The 21,843-nt window shown below is 42.9% G+C and overlaps 1 protein-coding gene across 1 annotated transcript; it reads right to left on the minus strand.

Annotated features, from left to right (window-relative positions):
- Nucleotides 1-7,572: 7,572 nt before the first annotated feature.
- On the minus strand, nt 7,573-12,027 carry LOC106613264 (extracellular calcium-sensing receptor-like). Its single transcript, XM_082956477.1, has 6 exons — nt 11,734-12,027; nt 10,861-11,150; nt 10,320-10,615; nt 9,841-9,991; nt 9,121-9,518; nt 7,573-8,852 (listed from the first exon to the last, which is right to left on the minus strand). The coding sequence occupies exons 1-6, from the start codon at nt 12,025-12,027 to the stop codon at nt 7,936-7,938; spliced, it is 2,346 nt and encodes a 781-aa protein (XP_082812603.1). The 3' UTR covers nt 7,573-7,935.
- Nucleotides 12,028-21,843: the final 9,816 nt, after the last annotated feature.

Consider the following 21,843-nt stretch of genomic DNA (forward strand, 5'->3'; position numbering starts at 1 on the left):
TTTTTTATATTTTCTGTGAAAAGGTTTTCAAAAGAGGCTTTATTTCTGCCACTTTTAGTGAGTTTGGTACACATCCGGTGGACAGGGAGCAGTTTATTATGTTCAACATAGGAGGGCCAAGCACAGGAAGCAGCTCTTTCAGTAGTTTAGTTGGAATTGGGTCCAGTATGCAGCTTGAAGGTTTAGAGGCCATTACTATTTTCATCAACGTGTCAAGAGATCTTTCAAAAATTAAGTGTCTCCCTTGATCCTAGGTCAGTGTTGCTCAGACCTTGCTATCTAATGATCATGATCTCTTCGTCAAAGAAGTTCATGAATTTATCACTGCTGATGTGAAAGCCATCCTCTCTTGGGGAATGCTGCTTTTTAGTTAGCTTTGCGACAGTATCAAAAATACATTTAGGATTGTTCTTATTCTCCTCAATTAAGTGGGAAAATAGGATGATCGAGCAGCAGTGAGGGATCTTCGATTCTGCACTGTACTGTCTTACCAAGCTAATCGGAAGACTTCCAGTTTGGTGAAGTGCCATTTTCATTCCAATTTTCTGGAAGCTTGCTTCAGGACTCGGGTATTTTCTGTAAACCAGGGAGCTAGTTTATAATTGTGACAAATGTTTTTTGTTTTTAGGAGTGCGACTGAATCTAGGGTATTACGTAAGGTTAAAATAAGTTCCTCCGTTAGGTGGTTAACAGATTGTTGTACTCTGACGTCCTTGTGTAGGTGGAGGGAGTCTGGAAAGGCATCTAGGAATCTTTGGGTCATCCAATAATTTGTAGTACTGCTTTTGATGATCCTTGATTGGGGTCTGAGCAGATTATTTGTTGCGATTACAACCGTAATAAAATGGTGGTCCGATAGTCCAGGATTATGAGGAAAAACATTAAGATCCACAAAATGTATTCTACGAGACAAAACTAGGTCCAGAGTATGACTGTGGCAGTGAGTAGGTCCGGAGACATGTTTGACAAAGCCCACTGAGTCGATGATGGCTCTGAAAGCCTTTTGGAGTGTGTCTGTGGACTTTTCCATGTGAATATTAAAGTCACGAAAAATAAGAATATCATCTGCCATGACTGCAAGGTCTGATAGGAATTCAAGGAACTCAGTGAGGAATGCTGTATACGGCTCAAGAGGCATGCAAACTGTGGCTATAAAAAGTGAATTAAACTCAGCAAAAAAAGAAACGTCCTCTCACTGTCAACTGCGTTTATTTTCAGCAAACTTAACATGTGTAAATATTTGATTGAACATATCAAGATTCAACAACTGAGACATAAAATGAACAAGTTCCACAGACATGTGACAAACAGAAATGGAATAATGTGTCCCTGAACAAAGGGGGTAGGTCAAAATCAAAAGTAACAGTCAGTATCTGTTGTGGCCACCAGCTAAATTATGTTCTGCAGTGCATCTCCTCCTCATGGACTGCACCAGATTTGCCAGTCCTTGTTGTGAGATGTTACCCCACTCTTCCACCAAGGCACCTACAAGTTCCCGGACATTTCTTGGGGGATTGGCCCTAGCCCTCACCCTCCGATCCAACAGGTCCCAGACGTGGTCAATGGGATTGAGATCTGGGCTCTTCGCTGGCCAAGCACAGCATTGAGATTGCCTGCAATGACAAAAAGCTCAGTCCGATGATGCTGTGACACACAGCCCCAGACCATGACAGACCCTCCACCTCCTAATCGATCCTGCAGTGTGCAGTGTGCAGTGTGATGGTGATTGCATCATCAGTGGACCTATTGGGGAAGAAAGCAAATTGGAGTGGGTTTAGGTGTGTGTGCCATTCAGAGGGTGAATGATATTTCAGTGCCTTTGAATGGGTTATGGTGGTAGGTGCCAGGTGCACCGGTTTGTGTCAAGAACTGCAACACTGCTGGGATTTTCACACTCAAAAGTTTCCTGTGTGTATCAAGAATGGTCCTCCAGCCAAAGTACATCCAGCCAACTTAAAACAATTGGATTCATCAAGAGTCAGAAACCCTCTGGAACACTTTTGACAACTTGTAGAGTCCATTTCCCATAACGAATAGATGCTGAAGTGAGGGAGGGGGGGGGTTCCAATTCAATATTTTGAAGGGGTTCCTAATGTTTTGTAAACTCAGTGTAAGTATTATGTTGGAAACTTTGTTTAACAATTGTATCTTCCACCTCAACAACCTTTGAGTAGAATCTTGCTGCATGGAAGATGAAAAAAAAAATGTATATTTAGTAATCTGGAGTTATTGTTGCGACTCTAATTACTGTAATTGGTACACTTGGGATAGAAAAATATGAAAACCTCAATAGAAATATCCAAATTAGAGCACAGAAAAATCATGAACAAATAAAACTCACATAATCATCCAGAAAAATCAATTGCAATACCACAGCAATTATGTTGACTGACTATTCATGGTAACACACTGCTTAATTTGAGCACCACTGAGCATTAACATTCTATTAACCTGTCTGGGCTAGGGGGCAGTATTTTCACAGCCGGATAAAAAACGTACCCGATTTAAACTGGTTACTGCTCTTTCCCAGAAACGAGAATATGCATATTATTAGTAGATTTAAAACTGTTTGAATGGTGTCTGTGAGTATAACAGAACTCATATGGCAGGCAAAAACCTGAGAAGATTCCATGCAGGAAGTGGCCTGTCTGACAATTTGTAGTTCTTCTTTCTATTCCCTTTCGAAACTACAGTATCTCTGGGGTTACGTTGCACTTTCTAAGGCTTCCATTGGCTCTCTAAAGCCTTCAGAAAGCAGATTGAGGCGTCTCCTGTCTCTGGGCAGAGTATGGTAGCTCAGTTTGTCAGTGGTCTGCCTGGTGACTAAGAGACTGGGTATGCGCGGTCCCGCGACCATGCTGTTTTTCCTTTTCCTCTTTGAATGAAAACACTATTGTCCGGTTGGAATATTATCGCTATTTTACGAGAAAAATACCATAAACATTTATTTTAAACAGCATTTGACATGCTTCTAAGTACGGTAAAGGAACATTTAGATTTTTTTTGGTCTCGAAATGCGCTCGCGTGTTACCCTTTGGATAGTGACCTGAACGCACAAACAAAACGGAGGTATTTGGACATAACTATGGATTATTTGGAACAAAAACAACATTTGTTGATGAAGTAGCAGTCCTGGGAGTGCATTCTGATGAAGATCAGCAAAGGTAATACCATTTTTCTAATATTAATTCTGAGTTTAGTGAGCCCCGAAGTTGGTGGGTGTCAAAATAGCTAGCCGTGATGGCTGAGCTATGTACTCGGAATATTGCAAAATGTGCTTTCGCCGAAAAGCTATTTTAAAGTCTGACATAACGATTGCATAAAGGAGTTCTGTATCTATAATTCTTAAAATAATTGTTATGTATTTTGTCAACGTTTATGGTGAGTAATTTAGCAAATTCACCGGAAGTTTTGGGTGGGAATGCATGTTCTGAACATCACATGCCAATGTAAAAAGCTGTTTTTGGATATAAATATGAACTTGATTGAACAAAACATGCATGTATTGTTTAACTTAATGTCCTAGGAGTGTCATCTGATGAAGATCATCAAAGGTTAGTGCTTCATTTAGCTGTGTTTTGGGTTTATGTGACATATATGCTTGCTTGGAAAATGGCTGTCTGATTATTTGTGGCTATGTACTCTCCTAACATAATCTAATGTTTTGCTTTCGCTGTAAAGCCTTTTTGAAATCGGACAATGTGGTTAGATTAATGAGAGTCTTGTCTTTAAAATGGTGTAAAATAGTCATGTTTGAAAAATTGTAATTATTGCATTTTTGAGGTTTTGTATTTCGCGCCACGCTCTTCCACTGGCTGTTGAATAGAGTGGAACGGTGACGTACCACCTAGCCCATAGAAGTTAAATGGATTTAAAATCCCCTAGAGTCTATTTCCGCAGACCCATAGAAATTCAAATAGCATAGTAAAATATCCCCATAAAAATCTGTCAGTTTAAGATAGCGATATTTTTTTGCATTGGAAGTGTCTCTATCCACCAAATCCGCAGATGTCACACTTCCGCATCTGTGGTGAAAGGTGACAGAGCTAGAGCGATGTGTGTCGGACCATGAGACATCCTGAAAATTCGTCTTCTCACAAAATCGTCTGTAGCATCCAAATGGCTCGCCTACGAACTCTATTGAAAGATGAGACTCTCATGGGACTGGGACTCGTCTGGGGACTCGTCTGAATTCATCTGTTTTGTAGCGTCCAAACCGTTTGGGCTACACACTAACAAATGTGAGACTAGTCGGTTGTTTTGCTCGAGGAAGCCCATAGGCATTACAATACTTGTGTAAATGTCCCCGGAACCAGTTATAGGAAAATGATAGAAGCATGTACAGTCGTGGCCAAAGGTTTTGAGAATGACACAAATATTAATTTCCACAAAGTTTGCTGCTTCAGTGTCTTTAGAAATTTTTGTCAGATGTTACTTTGGAATACTGAAGTATATATACAAGCATTTCATAAGTGTCAAAGGCTTTTATTGACAATTACGTGAAGTTGATGCAAAAGGTCAAAATTTGTAGTGGTGACCCTTCTTTTTCAAGACCTCTGCAATCAGCCCTGGCATGCTGTCAACTGTTGGCAGCCCATTCTTGCATAATCAATGCTTGGAGTTTGTCAGAATTTGTGGGTTTTTTGAAAACCCGCCTCTTGAGGATTGACCACAAGTTCTCAATGGGATTAAGGTCTGGGGAGTTTCCTGACCATTGACCTAAAATATCTATGTTTTGTTCCCCGAGCCACTTAGTTATCACTTTTGCCTAATGGCAAGGTGCTCCATCATGCTGGAAAAGGCATTGTTCATCACCAAACTGTTCCTGGATGGTTGGGAGAAGTTGCTCTTGGCGGATGTGTTGGTACCTTCTTTATTCATGCCTGTCTTCTTAGGCAAAATTGTGAGTGAGCCCACTCCCTTGGCTGAGAAGCAACCCCATACATGAATGGTCTCAGGATGCTTTACTGATGGCATGACACAGAACTGATGGTAGCGCTCACCTTGTCTTCTCTGGACAAAAAAAAATACTTTACCCCAGTCCTCAGCAGTCCAATCCCTGTACCTTTTGCCGAATATCAGTCTGTCCCTGATGTTTTTCCTGGAGAGAAGTGGCTTCTTTGCTGCCCTTCTTGACACCAGGCCAGCCTCCAAAAGTCCTCGCCTCACTGTGCGTGCAGATGCACTCACACCTACCTGCCTGCTGCCATTCCTGAGCAAGCTCTGTGCTGGTGGTGCCCCAATCCCGCAGCTGAATCAACTTTAGGAGATGGTTCTGGCGCTTGCTGGACTTTCTTGGGCGCCCTGAAGCCTTCTTCACAACAATTGATCCGCTATCCTTGAAGTTCTTGATGATCCGATAAATGGTTGATTTAGTTGCAATCTTACTGGCAGCAATATCCTTGCTTTGAAGCCCTTTTTGTGCAAAGCAATGATGACGACACGTGTTTCCCTGCAGGTAACCATGGTTGACAGAGGAAGAACAATGATTCCAAGCACCACCGTCCTTTTGAAGCTTCCATTCTGTTATTCGAACTCAATCAGCATGACTGAGTGATCTCCAGCCATGTCCTCGTCAACACTCACACCTGTGTTAATGAGAGAATCACTGACATGATGTCAGTTGGTAATTTTGTGGCAGGGCTGAAATGCAGTGGAAATGTTTTTTGGGGATTCAGTTAATTTGCATGGCAAAGAGGGACTTTGCAATTAATTGCAATTCATCTGATCACTCTTCATAACATTCTGGAGAATATTCTCAAAACTTTTGGCCACGACTGTATAGTATGGGGACAGTTTATTGCCAAATATAAGGGGTTAAACATATGCTAAAATAAAAACAATGTAAAAATACATTCTGATCGTTCTTAGGACAGACAGACAGGACAGACACTTGAGAACAAGCTTCCTTTACAGCCAGCGTGCCAAAAGGTCAAGACTGTAGAGGAAATATAAGAGAGCCAGATGGTTATTGTGTGTTTACTGTATGTTTATGTCTATCTAAACCAATACAGTCAACGTAGTTCTAATGCTGCTGCATTTTCCCTCTATAGCTGAAAGAAGCAGGACCTGACTGGGTGAGCCTCTTGTCCCTCCCACCCTGGCATGGCCATACCCACAGCGTGGCCCCCAGAGGAATACCCACAGAGTTACGGTGGGTATTTAAACCAGAGTAGAGAGGTAACCTAACCTATGTGGGTCTGTGTGGTGCTGTGCTACCCCATACCTTCTACTCATCAGTGGAATGAGGCTCTCTCTGGCTCCAAGTCTGGCTGGTAGTCTGGTTCTACTACATCTAGCTGTGGTGGCTGGGACCGTGGTTTGTGGGGCCATTCAAAGTCCTGAGGAGACTGAACGAGGTATGCTACAGGTTACAGCTTCCCCCAGATTACCGTATTAATTCCTCATTCCATGTGTCTCTCCTCAGGCCGGTAGTGGCTGGTCCACTCCAGGAGTCTGAGGTGCGGGAGGTTCCTCCGCCCCCTCTGGACATTGAGGGGGCCCCGGCGTATGCTGTTCGAGCCATCCTGGACTCGAGGGGTCGGGCGAGGGGCCTTCAGTACCTCGTGGAGTGGGAGGGGTACGGTCTGGAGGAGAGATGCTGGTTGCCGGTGGAGGACGTCTTGTACCCTTCGTTGCTGCGGGAGTTCCACCGTCTCCATCCGGATCGCCCTGTGCCTCGTTCTCCGGGTCGTCCCCGAGGTCGGTGTCGGCGCGCTGAAGGAGCCGCGCGTCAAGTGGGGGTACTGTCACGACTTCCGCTGAAGTCGGTCATTCTCCTTGTTCGGGCGGCGTTCGGCAGTTGACATCACCGGCCTTCAAGCCATCGCCAATCCACTTTTCATTTTCCATTTGTTTTGTCCTTGTCTTACACACCTGGTTTCATTCCCCCAATTACTTGTTCATTATTTAACCCTCTGTTCCCCCATGTTTGTTTGTGAGTGATTGTTTGTATGTAATACGGTCCATTATTGTGGGCTAGATTATTGCATTGTATTATTGATTCTTTGAGTAAATTATGTTTATTACTCATATCTGCTGTCCTGCGCCTGACACCTCTACACCAGCTACACACAGGCTTAATACACTCCCAAGGATGAATCAGACTGTGGAGGTCTGCAATTTTTTTTCTGAGGTTTTGGCTGATTTCATTTGATTTTACCATGATGTCAAGGAGAGAGGCACTGAGTTTGAAGGTAGGCCTTGAAATACATCCACAGGTACACCTCCAATTGACTCAGATTATGTCATTTAGCCTATCAGATGCTTCTAAAGACATGACATTTTTATCTGGAATTTTCCATGCTATTTAACAAGCACAGTCAACATAGTGTATGTAAACTTCTCACCCACTGGAAGTGTGAAACAAAAGTGGAACAACTGAAATATAAGTGAAACAACTGTAAACAATTGTTGGAAAAATTACTTGTGTCATGCACAAGGTATAAGTCCTAACAGACTTGCCAAAACTATAATTTGTTAACAAGAAATGTGTGGAATGGTTGAAAAACGAGTTTTAATTACTCCAACCTAAGTGAATGTAAACTTCCGACTTCAAATGTGTATGAAAATGTTTATTATATTATTATAATACATAATTTGATTAATTACAATATCAATTGAACACATGCACTTCAGTGTTATATCAATTCATATAGGAATAAAGCTTTTCTCCAAACAACATAGAAGTGGTTCCACTCTGTAGGCTACTGCTAATCACATAATTTAGCAGGTCAAATTAGATTTTAACACTCTAGATTTGAACAATCTCTCATTACATTGGAATATCTAAAGTGAACCTGTGTCATGTTACTAGTTACAATGTTACCAATGATTAGCTGCTAAATTGTTGGTCATCTCTGTCAGAGTAGTCCTACTGAACTGTATAATAAACCATATAACTGAACGTTACAATGTTTTCCCCTCAATCATTTCTTAATAACGTATATCATTGGATGTCTTCTCCATAAGGTGTTTCTTGGTGTTCTTCTCCGGCCTGAACAGAATAATAAAGCATTTAGGAACAAATAATAGAAAGAACAACCCAAAGCTAGAGGTGATGATGGCAAATATCTCCACAGCTACAGTGAACTTCCCAGGAGAGCTGACATAAGCTGGGATAAAGGTGATCCAGACTGCACAGAATATGAGCATGCTGAAGGTGATGAATTCGGCCTCATTGAAGTTATCAGGCAGCTTCCTAGCCAGAAAAGCCAGCGCAAAGCACAAGAGAGCCAGCAGTCCTATATAGCCCAACACAGACCAGAAACCAATAGCTGAACCCACATTACACTCTAGAATGATCTTTTCCTTGTAGGTAGTAAGGTTTTTAATGGGGAAGGGAGGGGACAGGACCAACCACAGAGTGCATATCAAAGCCTGGACAAACGTGAAGGACACTACAGTCATTCTCTGCTGTGGAGGACCAAACCATTTCATGACATTACTGCCTGGAAGCGTAGCCCTGAAGGCCATCAACACCACTATTGTTTTCCCCAGAACACAAGAGATGCAGAGGACGAAGGTGATCCCAAACGCTGTGTGGCGCAGCATACAGGACCATTCAGAGGGCCGGCCAATGAAAGTAAGAGAACACAGAAAACACAGAGCCAAGGAGAAGAGAAGCAGGAAGCTCAGCTCAGAGTTGTTTGCCCTGACGATGGCCGAAGTTCGGTGGCGGTAGAAGACGGTTGCCGTGGCGATGGCCAGACAAGCCCCGCCCACAGAGCAGGCGGTCAGGATGATTCCGAGGACCTCGTGGAAGGACAGGAACTCCACAGGCTTAAGGATACAGCGGTCTCTCTCAGCGTTGGGCCAGTACTCCTCGGGACAGATCATACAGTCTGAAGAATCTGACCAGGACAAAACAACATATATCAAATGTTACTAATAATAGATTCAGGTTTTGTTTAATTACATATACATGTACCACAATGCTGCACTTTGTCAGTTTACTATAAAGAATGTTGAATTAATGTGCAGCTTACATGAGATAATAAGAACAGGAACATGATTGACAGACACTACCTTTGTAGTGCTGGTAATATGAATAAACCACTACTTAGTTAACCGTGATAGAAATTACTACACATTTTATGCCAACTATTCCTATTGTCCTACCTGTGTTATTACTGATCTCTCCCTCTGCACATTGGATACAGTCATAACAGCATACAGGCTTTCCTTTCTGTACAGCCTTACGAGTGCCTGGGGGACAGCTCTCACTGCACACTGACACAGGTACTTGTGTACTGTTCTTTAACCAGGTGATTTCACTCTCGATGTCAAGCCTCTGATCAGGAGGCAGGGACGCATCATAGCGCCCCACTGTCACATACTCCATCTTCCCACTCTCCCGTATCTGCCAGTTGACCAGCTCATAGGTGGCCACTGGGTCCCCGTTGGCATCGAAAGACACCTGGTACCCATTACGAGAGAAGTTCACCCTTTTCAATCTTTCCAGGACCTGGGGTTTGGAAGGGCAAGGGAGAGAGAGAGAGAGAGAGGGGACGAGAGAGAAGGAGAGAGGTGAAGAGAGATGGAGATAAGGGAAGAGAGAGATGAGTGATGGGAAGAGAGATGGAAAGAGAGATAGAAATGGAGAGAAGGGAATAGAGATGGAGAGAGGGAGAGAGAGAAACAGAACATTAATTCAACTCATATTTATCAGATGTGTTATTTCAGAACAAAATGTAAAGTATAATGAGAACTCATAGGCCTTCATACATGTCGTCTAAATAAACATATTTATCAGGAAATTATGCTACAAACTTGTCATTTACCTGTGTTGACTTCACATTAAGGTTTTTGTCACAGTTCACAGTGGAGTTTTCTCTATTTTCACAAACAATGCTGTGGATGGCGTGTGCTATGGCGTAAACAGCTTTATACACCATGTTAGTGATACGCAGCTGAGATGTATCTGTGTAGGGGGTCTGTAGCTGCTGTATATCCTCACTGCCATCACACACCTTCTCCTCAACCCCAACACCTGTAGAGGAGGTCCCTACAGACAGACAGAAAGACGGACAGACGGACAGACGGATGGATGGATGGATGGATGGATGATAGATAGATAGATAGATAGATAGATAGATAGATAGATAGATAGATAGATAGATAGATAGATAGATAGATAGATAGATAGATAGATAGATAGATAGATAGATAGATAGATAGATAGATAGATAGATAGATAGATAGATAGATAGATAGATAGATAGATAGATAGATAGATAGATAGATAGATAGATAGATAGATAGATAGATAGATAGATAGATAGATAGATAGATAGATAGATAGATAGATAGATAGATACCTTTCCCCAGCCTACAGCCAAAGCCTCCCTCCCAGAACTCAGTGAGAATGGGAGAGTTGGACACCTTCTGTGGGGAGAGGTCCAGGAGGAAGTTCCTGAGGCCGGGGATGACAGAGCGTTGGATGCCAATTCCGATGGCACCGGCACACAGGCCGAAGCGCAGCATATCTGGGTCAGTGACCCAGGACTCGCTCCCGATCCACTGGCGGGGCGGAGAGGGCAGGCTTTCCAACTCCCTCAGCAGGATCCTCATGTCCCCAATGGCAACAAATGCAACCACCACCCGGGCTGTGGAGCTGGGGAACATGATTATATCATATGCTTAATATGCTGGTCATGTTTCTCATTCATTGGAATGTCTCCGTGGAGTGAACATGAACATTAGTATTAATCAAGACTTTTGACAAGCTTAAGATATGCAAATCATGTTGGTCTCACAGATCAGCTTTGGGAAAAGAGAGAAATTAACAACAATAGTATTTTTTATAAATATAGTCTTGCATTTGTATGAATGAAAAGTTCACAAGTAATCATGGATCACCTGCGGATCACGTCGGCCACCCGTTGCACTTTGCTGAGTGGGTTGGTACGGTAGAAGGCTTCAGAATACTCCACACAGATGCCTTCCTCTTGTGCTGCCTGTAGGAAAGCCGCCATACCGTTATTACCGTAGTCAGAGTCGGAACGGACCGCCCCAATCCAGGTCCAGCCGAAGTGCCTGACGAGGTGGGCCAGAGCGGCAGCCTGGAACTGGTCACTGGGGATGGTTCTGAAGAAGGTTGGATACTGTTTCTTATCACTCAGACAAGCACAGGTGGAAGAGTGGCTCACCTAGGTAAAAACAGACAGTCGAAAACATTAAAAAGAACATCATGTCGGTTTAACAACTCTAATGTATTGGCTACGTCCTGCTTTTTTTATTTAGCTATGTAGTTTGATGTTAGGGAGAAATTAATAAAACTAAGCCAATTCATTGTTTTTCATTAGGCCAGAATGAAAAGGATACACAAAAGTGTGACACCAATCTCTGGTCTCCATAACAACCTAGCCTATGAAAGATAGTCCTCAGATCATGTTTTAATGCCTCCAGACGTTCTCCAGACTCATATTCCTCAGTCTATGTTCAAATGCCTTTCTCCACGTAATTTCACTCAGAAATGTACATTCCTGAAAGAGAGGAGAATACAGCTGGAATACAGTGAATTCAAAGTTGAACTCATTCCTGAAAGAGAGGAGAATATACACTTGGAATACAGTAAATTAAAAGTTGAACTCATTCCTGAAAGAGAGGAGAATATACACTAGGAATACAGTGAATTAAAAGTTGAACTCATTCCTGAAAGAGATGAGAATATACAGTAGGAATACAGTAAGTTTAAAAGAAGCTGAATGATTTCTTTCCACAGGAGTTTACCTGAGGAATGCCTAAAGGGCCGGTGATGCGCAACATGCTGATGGTAGGCGTGGAGGCAGACTCGCCCACGATAGCTGTTACTGTAGACGACCCCGAGCACTGTTCTCCGGTATCAAACATGGGGTCCAGGCCGTTAGCCAGCTGGAAGGCCACTTTCACAGCGAAAGGGACCGAGGAGCAGGAGTCGTACAATTGATAACCAAGCGTGACACCCGGTAGAAGATATGAACTGTTGTTTATCTCCTCAACTGCGAAGATCATGGCGCGCGAGAAGCGCAACTCACGGGTATCCATGCTGTAAATAGAAAATGGGTCAGTGAGCACCTCCTGATGAATCATAAACTAGCCTATAGAATGTTACCATGGCAAACAGGCTAATATCTAGTATTATTTTCCATACCGTCTATACGCCTACACTTTTGTTGTCTGTAATTGAGGACATTGTAGGATAGCCTACATTTGAAAATGTGATCCTTTGTAACAGTAGGCTTTACCTACTCTCTCAGACACAAACACACTTTTTATCTGTCTTAAAAACACTTTTTCTGTCTTTAAAACACTGTTTGTCATTCTTCAAAACACTGTTAATCTGTCTTTAAAACATTGTTTGTCTGTCTTTAAACACACTATTTATCTGTCTTTACACGCACTGTTTATCTGTCTTTAAAACAATGTTTACCTGTCTTTAAAACACTGTTTATCTGTCTTTACACACACTGTCTCTTTAAAACACTGTTTATCTGTCTTTAAAACACTGTTTGTCTGTCATTAAAACACTGTTAATCTGTCTTTACATGCACTGTTTATCTGTCTTTAAAACAACGTTTACCTGTCTTTAAAACACTGTTTATCTGTCTTTAAAATACTGTTTGTCTGCCTTTAAAACACTGTTAATCTGTCATTAAAACACTGTTTGTCTCTTTATAACACTGCTTTTCTGTCTTTAAACACACTGTTTATCGTCTTTAAAAACACTGTTTATCTTTCTTTAAACACATTGTTTCTCTGTCATTAACACTGTCTCTCTGTCTTTAAACACACTGTTTACCGATCTTTAAACACACTGTTTCTCTGTCTTTAAAACACAATTTATCTGTCTACCCACACAGCCACAGTCCTGTCCCTTGTTCCCTCTTGTGCTCACTGACCTCCCTGTGCACTGCAGGGGCTCAGGCAGGCTGGTGTAGCTGTGATCCACAGTGCGCATGTAGTAGTGGAAGGAGAAAACACCCCCGATGACAAAGTCTCCGTCCTGGGAGAACGCCGGAGGCTGAGGGGTGCCTTGGAGCCTGCATCTGACAGACTCCAGCCCAGAGGCAGAGGCAGACGAGAGCAAGGCGAGCCCACCAGCCACCACAGCTAGATGTAGTAGAACCAGACTACCAGCCAGACTTGGATCCAGAGCAGGAGTCGGAGAGAGCCTCATTCCCCTGATGTGTAGAAGGTATGGGGTAGCACAGCGCCACACAGACCCACATAAGTCAGGTTACCTCTCTACTCTGGTTTAAATACCCACCGTACCTCTGTGGAGATTCCTCTGGGGGCCACACTGTGGGTATGGCCATGCCAGGGAGGGAGGGGTTAGAGGCTGCTCTGCTCACTCAGTCAGGTCCTGCTTCTTTCAGATATATATGCATGCACCAGTGTAAGCCCTAATTAGACTGTAATGGTTTATATAGACATAAACATACACTAGACACACGATAACCATTTGGCTCTCTTTTATTTCCACTGCAGTCTAGTCCTCTAGGCATGCTCGCTCTACACAACAATCTAGAAATAAACCTGGAGAGGAACCATGCTCTGAGGGGAGGCCAGTCCTCTTCTGACTTTGCCAGGTGGAGATTATAACAGTACATGGCCAAGATGTTCAAACGTTAGAGACAGCAGGTGTGGTAGAGTGAGAGAGTTGAAATCAGCAGGTCCATGTCCAGGGGGCAGGGCTACCAACGTTAAGTCTAATCTGAAGATGGTGCTGGCTAAAGCTAAAACTGGCGAGTTTAGAGAGTATAGAGATATTGTTATCCACGTCGGCACCAACGATGTTAGGATGAAACAGTCAGAGGTCACCAAGCGCAACATAGCTTCAGCGTGTAAATCAGTTAGAAAGATGTGTTGGCATCGAGTAATTGTCTCTGGCCCCCTCCCAGTTAGGGGGAGTGATGAGCTCTACAGCAGAGTCTCACAACTCAATCGCTGTTTAAAAACTGTTTTTATGTCATTTGAAAATATAGAATTTGTAGATAATTGGCCTTCTTTCTGGGACTCACCCACAAACAGGACCAAGCCTGGCCTGTTGAGGAGTGACGGACTCCCATCCTAGCTGGAGGGGTGCTCGCATCTTATCTACGAACATAGTCAGGGCTCTAACTCCCCTAGCTCCACAAAGAAATAGGGTGCAGGCCAGGCAGCAGGCTGTTAGCCAGTCTGCCAGCTTAGTGGAGTCTACCACTAGCACAGTCAGTATAGTCAGCTCAGCTATCCCCATTGAGACCGTATCTGTGCCTCGACCTAGGTTGGGCAAAACTAAACATGGTAGTGTTCGCCTTAGCAATCTCACTAGAATAAAGACCTCCTCCATTCCTGCCATTATTGAAAGAGATCGTGATACCTCACAGCTCAAAATAGGGCTACTTAATGTTAGATCCCTCACTTCAAAGGCAGTTACAGTCAATGAACTAATCACTGATCATAATCTTGATGTGATTGGCCTGACTGAAACATGGCTTAAGCCTGATGACTTTACTGTGTTAAATGAGGCCTCACCTCCTAGATACACTAGTGACCATATCCCCCGTGCATCCCGCAAAGGCGGATGTGTTGCTAACATTTACGATAGCAAATTTCAATTTACAAAAAAAACAACAACGACGTTTTAGTCTTTTGAGCGTCTAGTCATGAAATCTATGCAGCCTACTCAATCAATTTTTATAGCTACTGTTTACAGGCCTTCTGGGCCATTTACAGCGTTCCTCACTGAGTTCCCTGAATTCCTATCGGACATTGAAGTCACAGCAGATAATATTCTAATTTTTGGTGACTTTAATATTCACATGGAAAAGTCCACAGACACAGTCCAAAAGGCTTTCGGAGCCATCATCGACTCAGTTTTGTCCAACATGTCTCTGGACCTACTCAGTGCATACTCTGGACCTAGTTCTGTCTCGTGGAATAAATGTTGTGAATCTTAATATTTTTCCTCATAATCCTGGACTATCGGACCACCATTTTATTACGTTTGCAATCGCAACAAATAATCTGCTCAGACCCCAACCAAGGAGCATCAAAAGCCGTGCTATAAATTCTCAGACAACCCAAAGATTCCTTGATGCCCTTCCAGACTCCCTCTGCCTACACAAGGAGGTCAGAGGACAAAAATCAGTTAACCACCTAACTGAGGAACCCAATTTAACCTTGTGCAATACCCTAGATGCAGTTGCACCCTTAAAAACTAAAAACGTTTGTCATAAGAAACTAGCTCCCTGGTATACAGAAAATACACAAGCTCTGAAGCAGGCTTCTAGAAAATTGGAACGGAAATGGCGCCACACCAAACTGGAAGTCTTCCGACTAGCTTGGAAATACATTACTGTGCCGTATCGATGAGCCCTCACTGCTGCTCGATCATCCTATTTTTCCAACTTAATTGAGGAAAATAAGAACAATCCGAAATTAATTTTTGATACTGTCGCAAAGCTAACTAAAAAGCAGCATTCCCCAAGAGATGATGGCTTTCACTTCAGCAGTAATAAATTAATGAACTTCTTTGAGGAAAAGATCATGATCATTAGAAAGCAAATTACGGACTCCTCTTTAAATCTGCATATTCCTCCAAAGCTCCGCTGTCCTGAGTCTGCACAACTCTGCCAGGACCTAGGATCAAGGGAGACACTAAAGTGTTTTAGTACTATATCTCTTGACACAATGATGAAAATATTCATGGCCTCTAAACCTTCAAGCCGCATACTGGACCCTATTCCAACTAAACTACTGAAAGAGCTGCTTCCTGTGCTTGGCCCTCCTATGTTGAACATAATAAACGGCTCTCTATCCAATGGACGTGTACCAAACTCACTAAAAGTGGCAGTAATAAAGCCTCTCTTGAAAAAGCCAAACCTTTACCCAGAAAATATAAAAAACTATCGGCATATATCGAATCTTCCATTCCTCTCAAAATGTTTAGAAAAAGCTGTTGCGCAGCAACTCACTGCCTTCCTGAAGACAAACAATGTATACGAAACACTTCAGTCTTGTTTTAGACCTCATCACAGCACTGAGACTGCACTTGTGAATGTGGTAAATGTCCTTTTAATGGTGTCAGACCGAGGCTCTGCATCTGTCCTCTTGTTCCTAGATCTTAGTGCTGCTTTGATACCATCGATCACCACATACTTTTGGAGAGATTGGAAACCCAAATTGGTCTACACGGACAAGTTCTGGCCTGGTTTAGATCTTATCTATCGGAAAGATATCAGTTTGTCTCTGTGAATGGTTTGTCCTCTGACAAATCAACTGTAAATTTCGGTGTTCCTCAAGGTTCCGTTTTAGGACCACTATTGTTTTCACTATATATTTTACCTCTTGGGGATGTCATTTGAAAACATAATGTTACATTTCACTGCTATGCGGATGACACACAGCTGTACATTTCAATGAAACATGGTGAAGCCCCAAAATTGCCCTCGCTAGAAGCCTGTGTTTCAGACATAAGGAAGTGGATGGCTGCAAACTTTCTACTTTTAAACTCGGACAAAACAGGGATGCTTGTTCTAGGTCCCAAGAAACAAAGAGATCTTCTGTTGAATCTGACAATTAATCTTGATGGTTGTACAGTCGTCTCAAATAAAACTGTGAAGGACCATGCCGTTACTCTGGACCCTGATCTCTCTTTTGAAGAACATATCAAGACTGTTTCAAGGACAGCTTTTTTCCATCTACGTAACATTGCAAAAATCAGAAACTTTCTGTCCAAAAATGATGCATAAAAATTAAACCATGCTTTTGTTACTTCTAGGTTGGACTACTGCAATGCTCTACTTTCCGGCTACCCGGAAAAAGCACTAAATAAGCTAAATTAAGTGCTACAGTGCATCTCCTCCTCATGGACTGCACCAGATTTGCCAATCCTTGTTGTGAGATGTTACCCCACTCTTCCACCAAGGCACCTGCAAGTTCCCGGACATTTCTTGGGGGATTGGCCCTAGCCCTCACCCTCCGATCCAACAGGTCCCAGACGTGGTCAAAGGGATTGAAATCTGGGCTCTTCGCTGGCCACGCACAGCGTTGAGATTGCCTGCAATGACAACAAACTCAGTCCGATGATGCTGTGACACACCGCCCCAGACCATGACAGACCCTCCACTTCGAAATTGATCCCGCTCCAGAGTACAGGTCTCTGTGCAACACTCACTACTTCGACGATAAACGCGAATCCAACAATCACCCCTGGTGAGACAAAACCGCAACTCGTCTGTGAAGAGCACTTTTAGCCAGTCGTGTCTGGTCCAGCGACGGTGGGTTTGTGCCCATAGGCGATGTTGTTGCCGGTGATGTCTGGTGAAGACCAGCCTTACAACAGGCCTACAAGCCCTCAGTCAAGCCTCTATCAGCCTATTGCGGACAGTCTGAGCCCTGATGGAGGGATTGTGCGTTCCTGTTGTAACTCGGGCAGTTGTTGCTGCCATCCTGTACCTGTCCCGCAGGTGTGATGTTCGGATGTGCCGACCTGTGCAGGTGTTGTTACACGTGGTCTGCCACTGTGAGGACAATCAGCTGTTCGTCCTGTCTCCCTGTAGCTCTGTCTTAGGCAGCTCACAGTACGGATATTGCAATTTATTTCCCTGGCCACATCTGCAGTCCTCATGCCTCCTTGCAGCATGCCCAAGGCACGTTCACGCAGATGAGCAGGGACCCTGGGCATCTTTCTTTTGGTGTTTTTCAGAGTCAGAAGAAAGGCCTCTTTAGTGTCCTAAGTTTTCATAACTGTGACATTAATTGCCTACCATCTGCAAGCTGTTCGTGTCTTAACGACCATTCCACAGGAGCATGTTCATTAAATATTTATGGTTCATTGAACTAGCATGGGAAACAGTGTTTAAACCCTTTACAATGAAGATCTGTGAAGTTATTTGGAATTTTACCAATTATCTTTGAAATACAGGGTCCTGAAAAAGGGACGTTTCTTTTTTGCTGAGCTTAGTAGGCTACACAGATTTCATGACTATTTTCCCTACAGTCTCGTCCTCTTGGCACTCTGGCTCAACACAGTATTTCCCCTACAGCAGGGGTAGGCTTTATTGGTGTCACACTTTTTATCCATCCCTTGCCATAGCTTTTAAAATGCTATGCCAAGACTTGAAAATGGCTGTCTAGCAATAATCAACAACCGACTTGACAGAGCATGAAGATTTAAAAAAAATGTTTCTGGGAAAATATTATACAATCCAGTTGTGTAAAGCTTTTAGAGACTTACCCAGAAAGACTCACAGCTGTAATCGCTGCCAAAGGTGATTCTTAATGTTTTGTATACACAGTGTATATTGTACATAATTTGAGATGTACTATACATTTTATGTAACAAAAAAGTGTATACAGTACCTTCAGAAAGTATTCACTCAGGGGTGATGTCTGTATTTCAATTTCAATAAATTTGCTAAAATGTCTAAAAACATGTTTTTACTTTTTCATTGTTGGGATTTGTGTGTAGATGGGTGAGAAAAAACATGTTTTAATTCAGGTTGTAACAAAAAACTCAATGTGGAATAAGTAGTATGAATACTTTCTGAAGGCACTGTATGCTTTTGTGTTACAAAACATGTATAGTATATCCCATATAGGCTAAAATATACACTGAGTATAAAACACATTAAGAATGCATGTTTTTTCCATGATAGATTGACCAGGTGAATCAGGGTGAAAGATATGATCCGTTAATTATGTCACTTGTTAAATCCAGTTCAATCAGTGTAGATGAAGGGGAGGAGTTTTAAGCCTTGAGAAAATTGGGACATGGATTGTGTATGTCAAATCAAATCAAATCAAATCAAATTGTATTGGTCACATACACATGGTTTGCAGATGTAAATGCAAGTGTAGCGAAATGCTTGTGCTTCTAATTCCGACTATGCAGTAAAATCTAACTAGTAATCTAACATTTTCACAACAACTACCTTATACACACAAATGTAAAGGGATGAATAAGAATATGTACATATAAATATTTCGATGAGCGATGGCCCTGCGGCACAGGCAAGATGCAGTAGATGGTATAGAATACAGTATATACATATGAGATGAGTAATGTAGGATATATAAACATTATTAAAGTGGCGGTATTTAAAGTGACTAGTGATACCTTTATTAAGTCAGTTTATTTAAGTGGCCAGAGATCTGAGTCTGTTTGTTGGCAGCAGCCTCTCTAAGTTAGTGATGGCTGTTTAACAGTCTGATGGCCTTGAGATAGAAGCTGTTTTCAGCCTCTCGGTCCCAGCTTTGATGCATCTGTACTGACCTCGCCTTCTGGACGATAGCAGTGTGAACAGGCAGTGGCTCGGGTGGTTGTTGTCGTTGATGATCTTTTTGGCCTTCCTGTGACATCGGGTGCTGTAAGTTTCGTGGAGGGCAGGTAGTTTGCCCCCAATGATGCGTTGTGCAGACCGCACTACCCTCTGGAGAGCCTTGCGGTTGAGGGTGGTGCAATTGCCGTACCAGGCGGTGATACAGCCTGACAGGATGCTCTCGATTGTGCATCTGTAAAAGTTTGTGAAGTGTTTTAGATGACAAGCCAAATTTCTTCAGCCTCCTGAGGTTGAAGAGGCACTGTTGCGCCTTCTTCACCACGCTGTCTCTGTGGGTGGACCATTTCAGTTTGTCCGTGATGTGTACGCCTAGGAACATAACATTTTCCGCCATCTCCACTACTGTCCCGTCAATGTGGATGGGGGGTGCTCCCTCTGCTGTTTCCTGAAGTCCACGATCATCTCCTTTGTTTTGTTGACGTTGATTAAGAGGTTATTTTCCTGACACCACACTCCGAGGGCCCTCACCTCTTCCCTGTAGGCTGTCTCGTCGTTGCTGGTAACTAGGCATACCACTGTAGTGTCGTCTGCAATCTTGATGATTGAGTTGGAAGCGTGCATGGCCATGCAGTCATGGGTGAACAGGGAGTACAGAAGAGGGCTGAGAATGCACTCTTGTGGGGCCCCAGTGTTGAGGATCAGCCGGGTGGAGATGTTGTTTCCTACCTTCACCACCTGGGGGCGGCCCGTCAGAATGTCCAGAACGCAGTTGCACAGGACGGGGTCGAGACCCAGGGTCTTGAGCTTAGTGACGAGTTTGGAAGGTACTATGGTGTTAAATGCTGAGCTGTAGTCAATGAACAGCATTCTTACATAGGTATTCCTCTAGTCCAGATGGGATAGGGCAGTGTGCAGTGTGATGGTGATTGCATCACCATCACACTTACAGCAATTCAATATTTCGAAGGTGTTCCAAATGTTTTGTAAAGTCAGTGTAAGTATTATGTTGGAAACTTTGTTTAACAATTGTATCTTCCACCTCAACAACCGTTGAGTAGAATCTTTCTGCATGGAAGATGAAAAAAGAAAATGTATATTTATTAATCTGGAGTTATTGTTGCGACTCTAATTACTGTAATTGGTACACTTGGGAAACAAAAATATGAAACCCTCAATAGAAATATCCAAATTAGAGCACAGAATAATCATGAACAAATGAAACTCACATAATCATCCAGATAAATAAATTGCAATACCACAGCAATTATGTTGACTGACTATATATGGTAACAAACTGCTTAATTTGAGCACCACTGAGCATTAACATTCTATTAATGGCTTTAAAATCCCCTAGAGTCGATTTCCGCAGACCCACAGAAATTCAAATAGCATAGTAAAAAAATCTCCATAAAAATCTGTTAGTTTAAGATAGCGATATTTTTTTGCGTTGGATGCGTCTCCATCCACCAAATCCGCAGATCTCACACTTCCGCATTTGTGGTGAAAGGTGAAAGAGCTAGAGCGATGTTTGTCAGACCATGAGACATCCCGAAAATTCGTCTTCTCACAAAATCGTCTGTACCATCCAAACGGTTTGCCTACGAACTCTATTGAAAGATGAGACTCTCACGAACACGATGGTATTCTCTGATTTGCTCTATGACCTCCACACGCTCTTGGGACTCGTCTGAATTCAGTACAGCCGATCTGCCAACTCCTGTTTTGTAGCGTCCAAACCGTTTGGGCTACACACTAACAAATGTGAGACTAGTCGGTTGTTTTGCTCGAGGAAGCCCACTGGCATTACAATACTCGTCTGAATGTCCCCGGTACCAGTTATAAAAAATGATGGAAGTATGTACAGTCGTGGCCAAAAGTTTTGAGAATGACACAAATATTAATTTCCACAAAGTTTGCTGCTTCAGTGTCTTTAGATATTTTTGTCAGATGTTACTATGGAATACTGAAGTATAATTACAAGCATTTCATAAGTGTCAAAGGCTTTTATTGACAATTACATAAAGTTGATGCAAAGAGTCAAAATTTGTAGCGGTGACACTTCTTTTTCAAGACCTCTTTAATCTGCCCTGGCATGCTGTCAATTAACTTTTGGGCCACATCCTGACTGTTGGCAGCCCATTCTTGCATAATCAGTGCTTGGAGTTTGTCAGAATTTGTGGGTTTTTGTTTGAAAACCCGCCTCTTGAGGATTGACCACAAGTTTTCAATGGGATTAATTAAGGTCTGGGGAGTTTCCTGGCCATGGACCCAAAATATCGATGTTTTGTTCCCTGAGCCACTTAGTTATCACTTTTGCCTAATGGCAAGGTGCTCCATCATGCCCACTCCCTTGGCTGAGAAGCAATCCCACACATGAAGGGTCTCAGGATGCTTTACTGATGGCATGACACATGACTGATGGTAGCGCTCACCTTGTCTTCTCCGGACAAGTTTTTTTCCGGATGCACCAAACAATCGGAAAGGGGATTCATCAGAGAAAAATACTTTATCCCAGTCCTCAGCAGTCCAATCCCTGTACCTTTTGCCGACTATCAGTCTGTCCCTGATGTTTTTCCTGGAGAGAAGTGGCTTC

This window comes from Salmo salar, chromosome 09, assembly GCF_965601325.2.
Source record: "Salmo salar chromosome 09, fSalSal1, whole genome shotgun sequence".
In the NCBI taxonomy this organism is placed as follows: Eukaryota; Metazoa; Chordata; class Actinopteri; order Salmoniformes; family Salmonidae; genus Salmo; species Salmo salar.

Coding starts and splice junctions, on each gene's coding strand:
- LOC106613264 (XM_082956477.1), bottom strand. CDS start 12,027: ATGGATACCCGTGAGTTGCGCTTCTCGCGCGCCATGATCTTCGCAGTT. Junction 10,616..10,860: donor GTGGCCGACGTGATCCGCAG/GTGATCCATGAT, acceptor CATGTTCCCCAG/CTCCACAGCCCGGGTGGTGG. Junction 8,853..9,120: donor AGAGATCAGTAATAACACAG/GTAGGACAATAG, acceptor TGTCCTGGTCAG/ATTCTTCAGACTGTATGATC.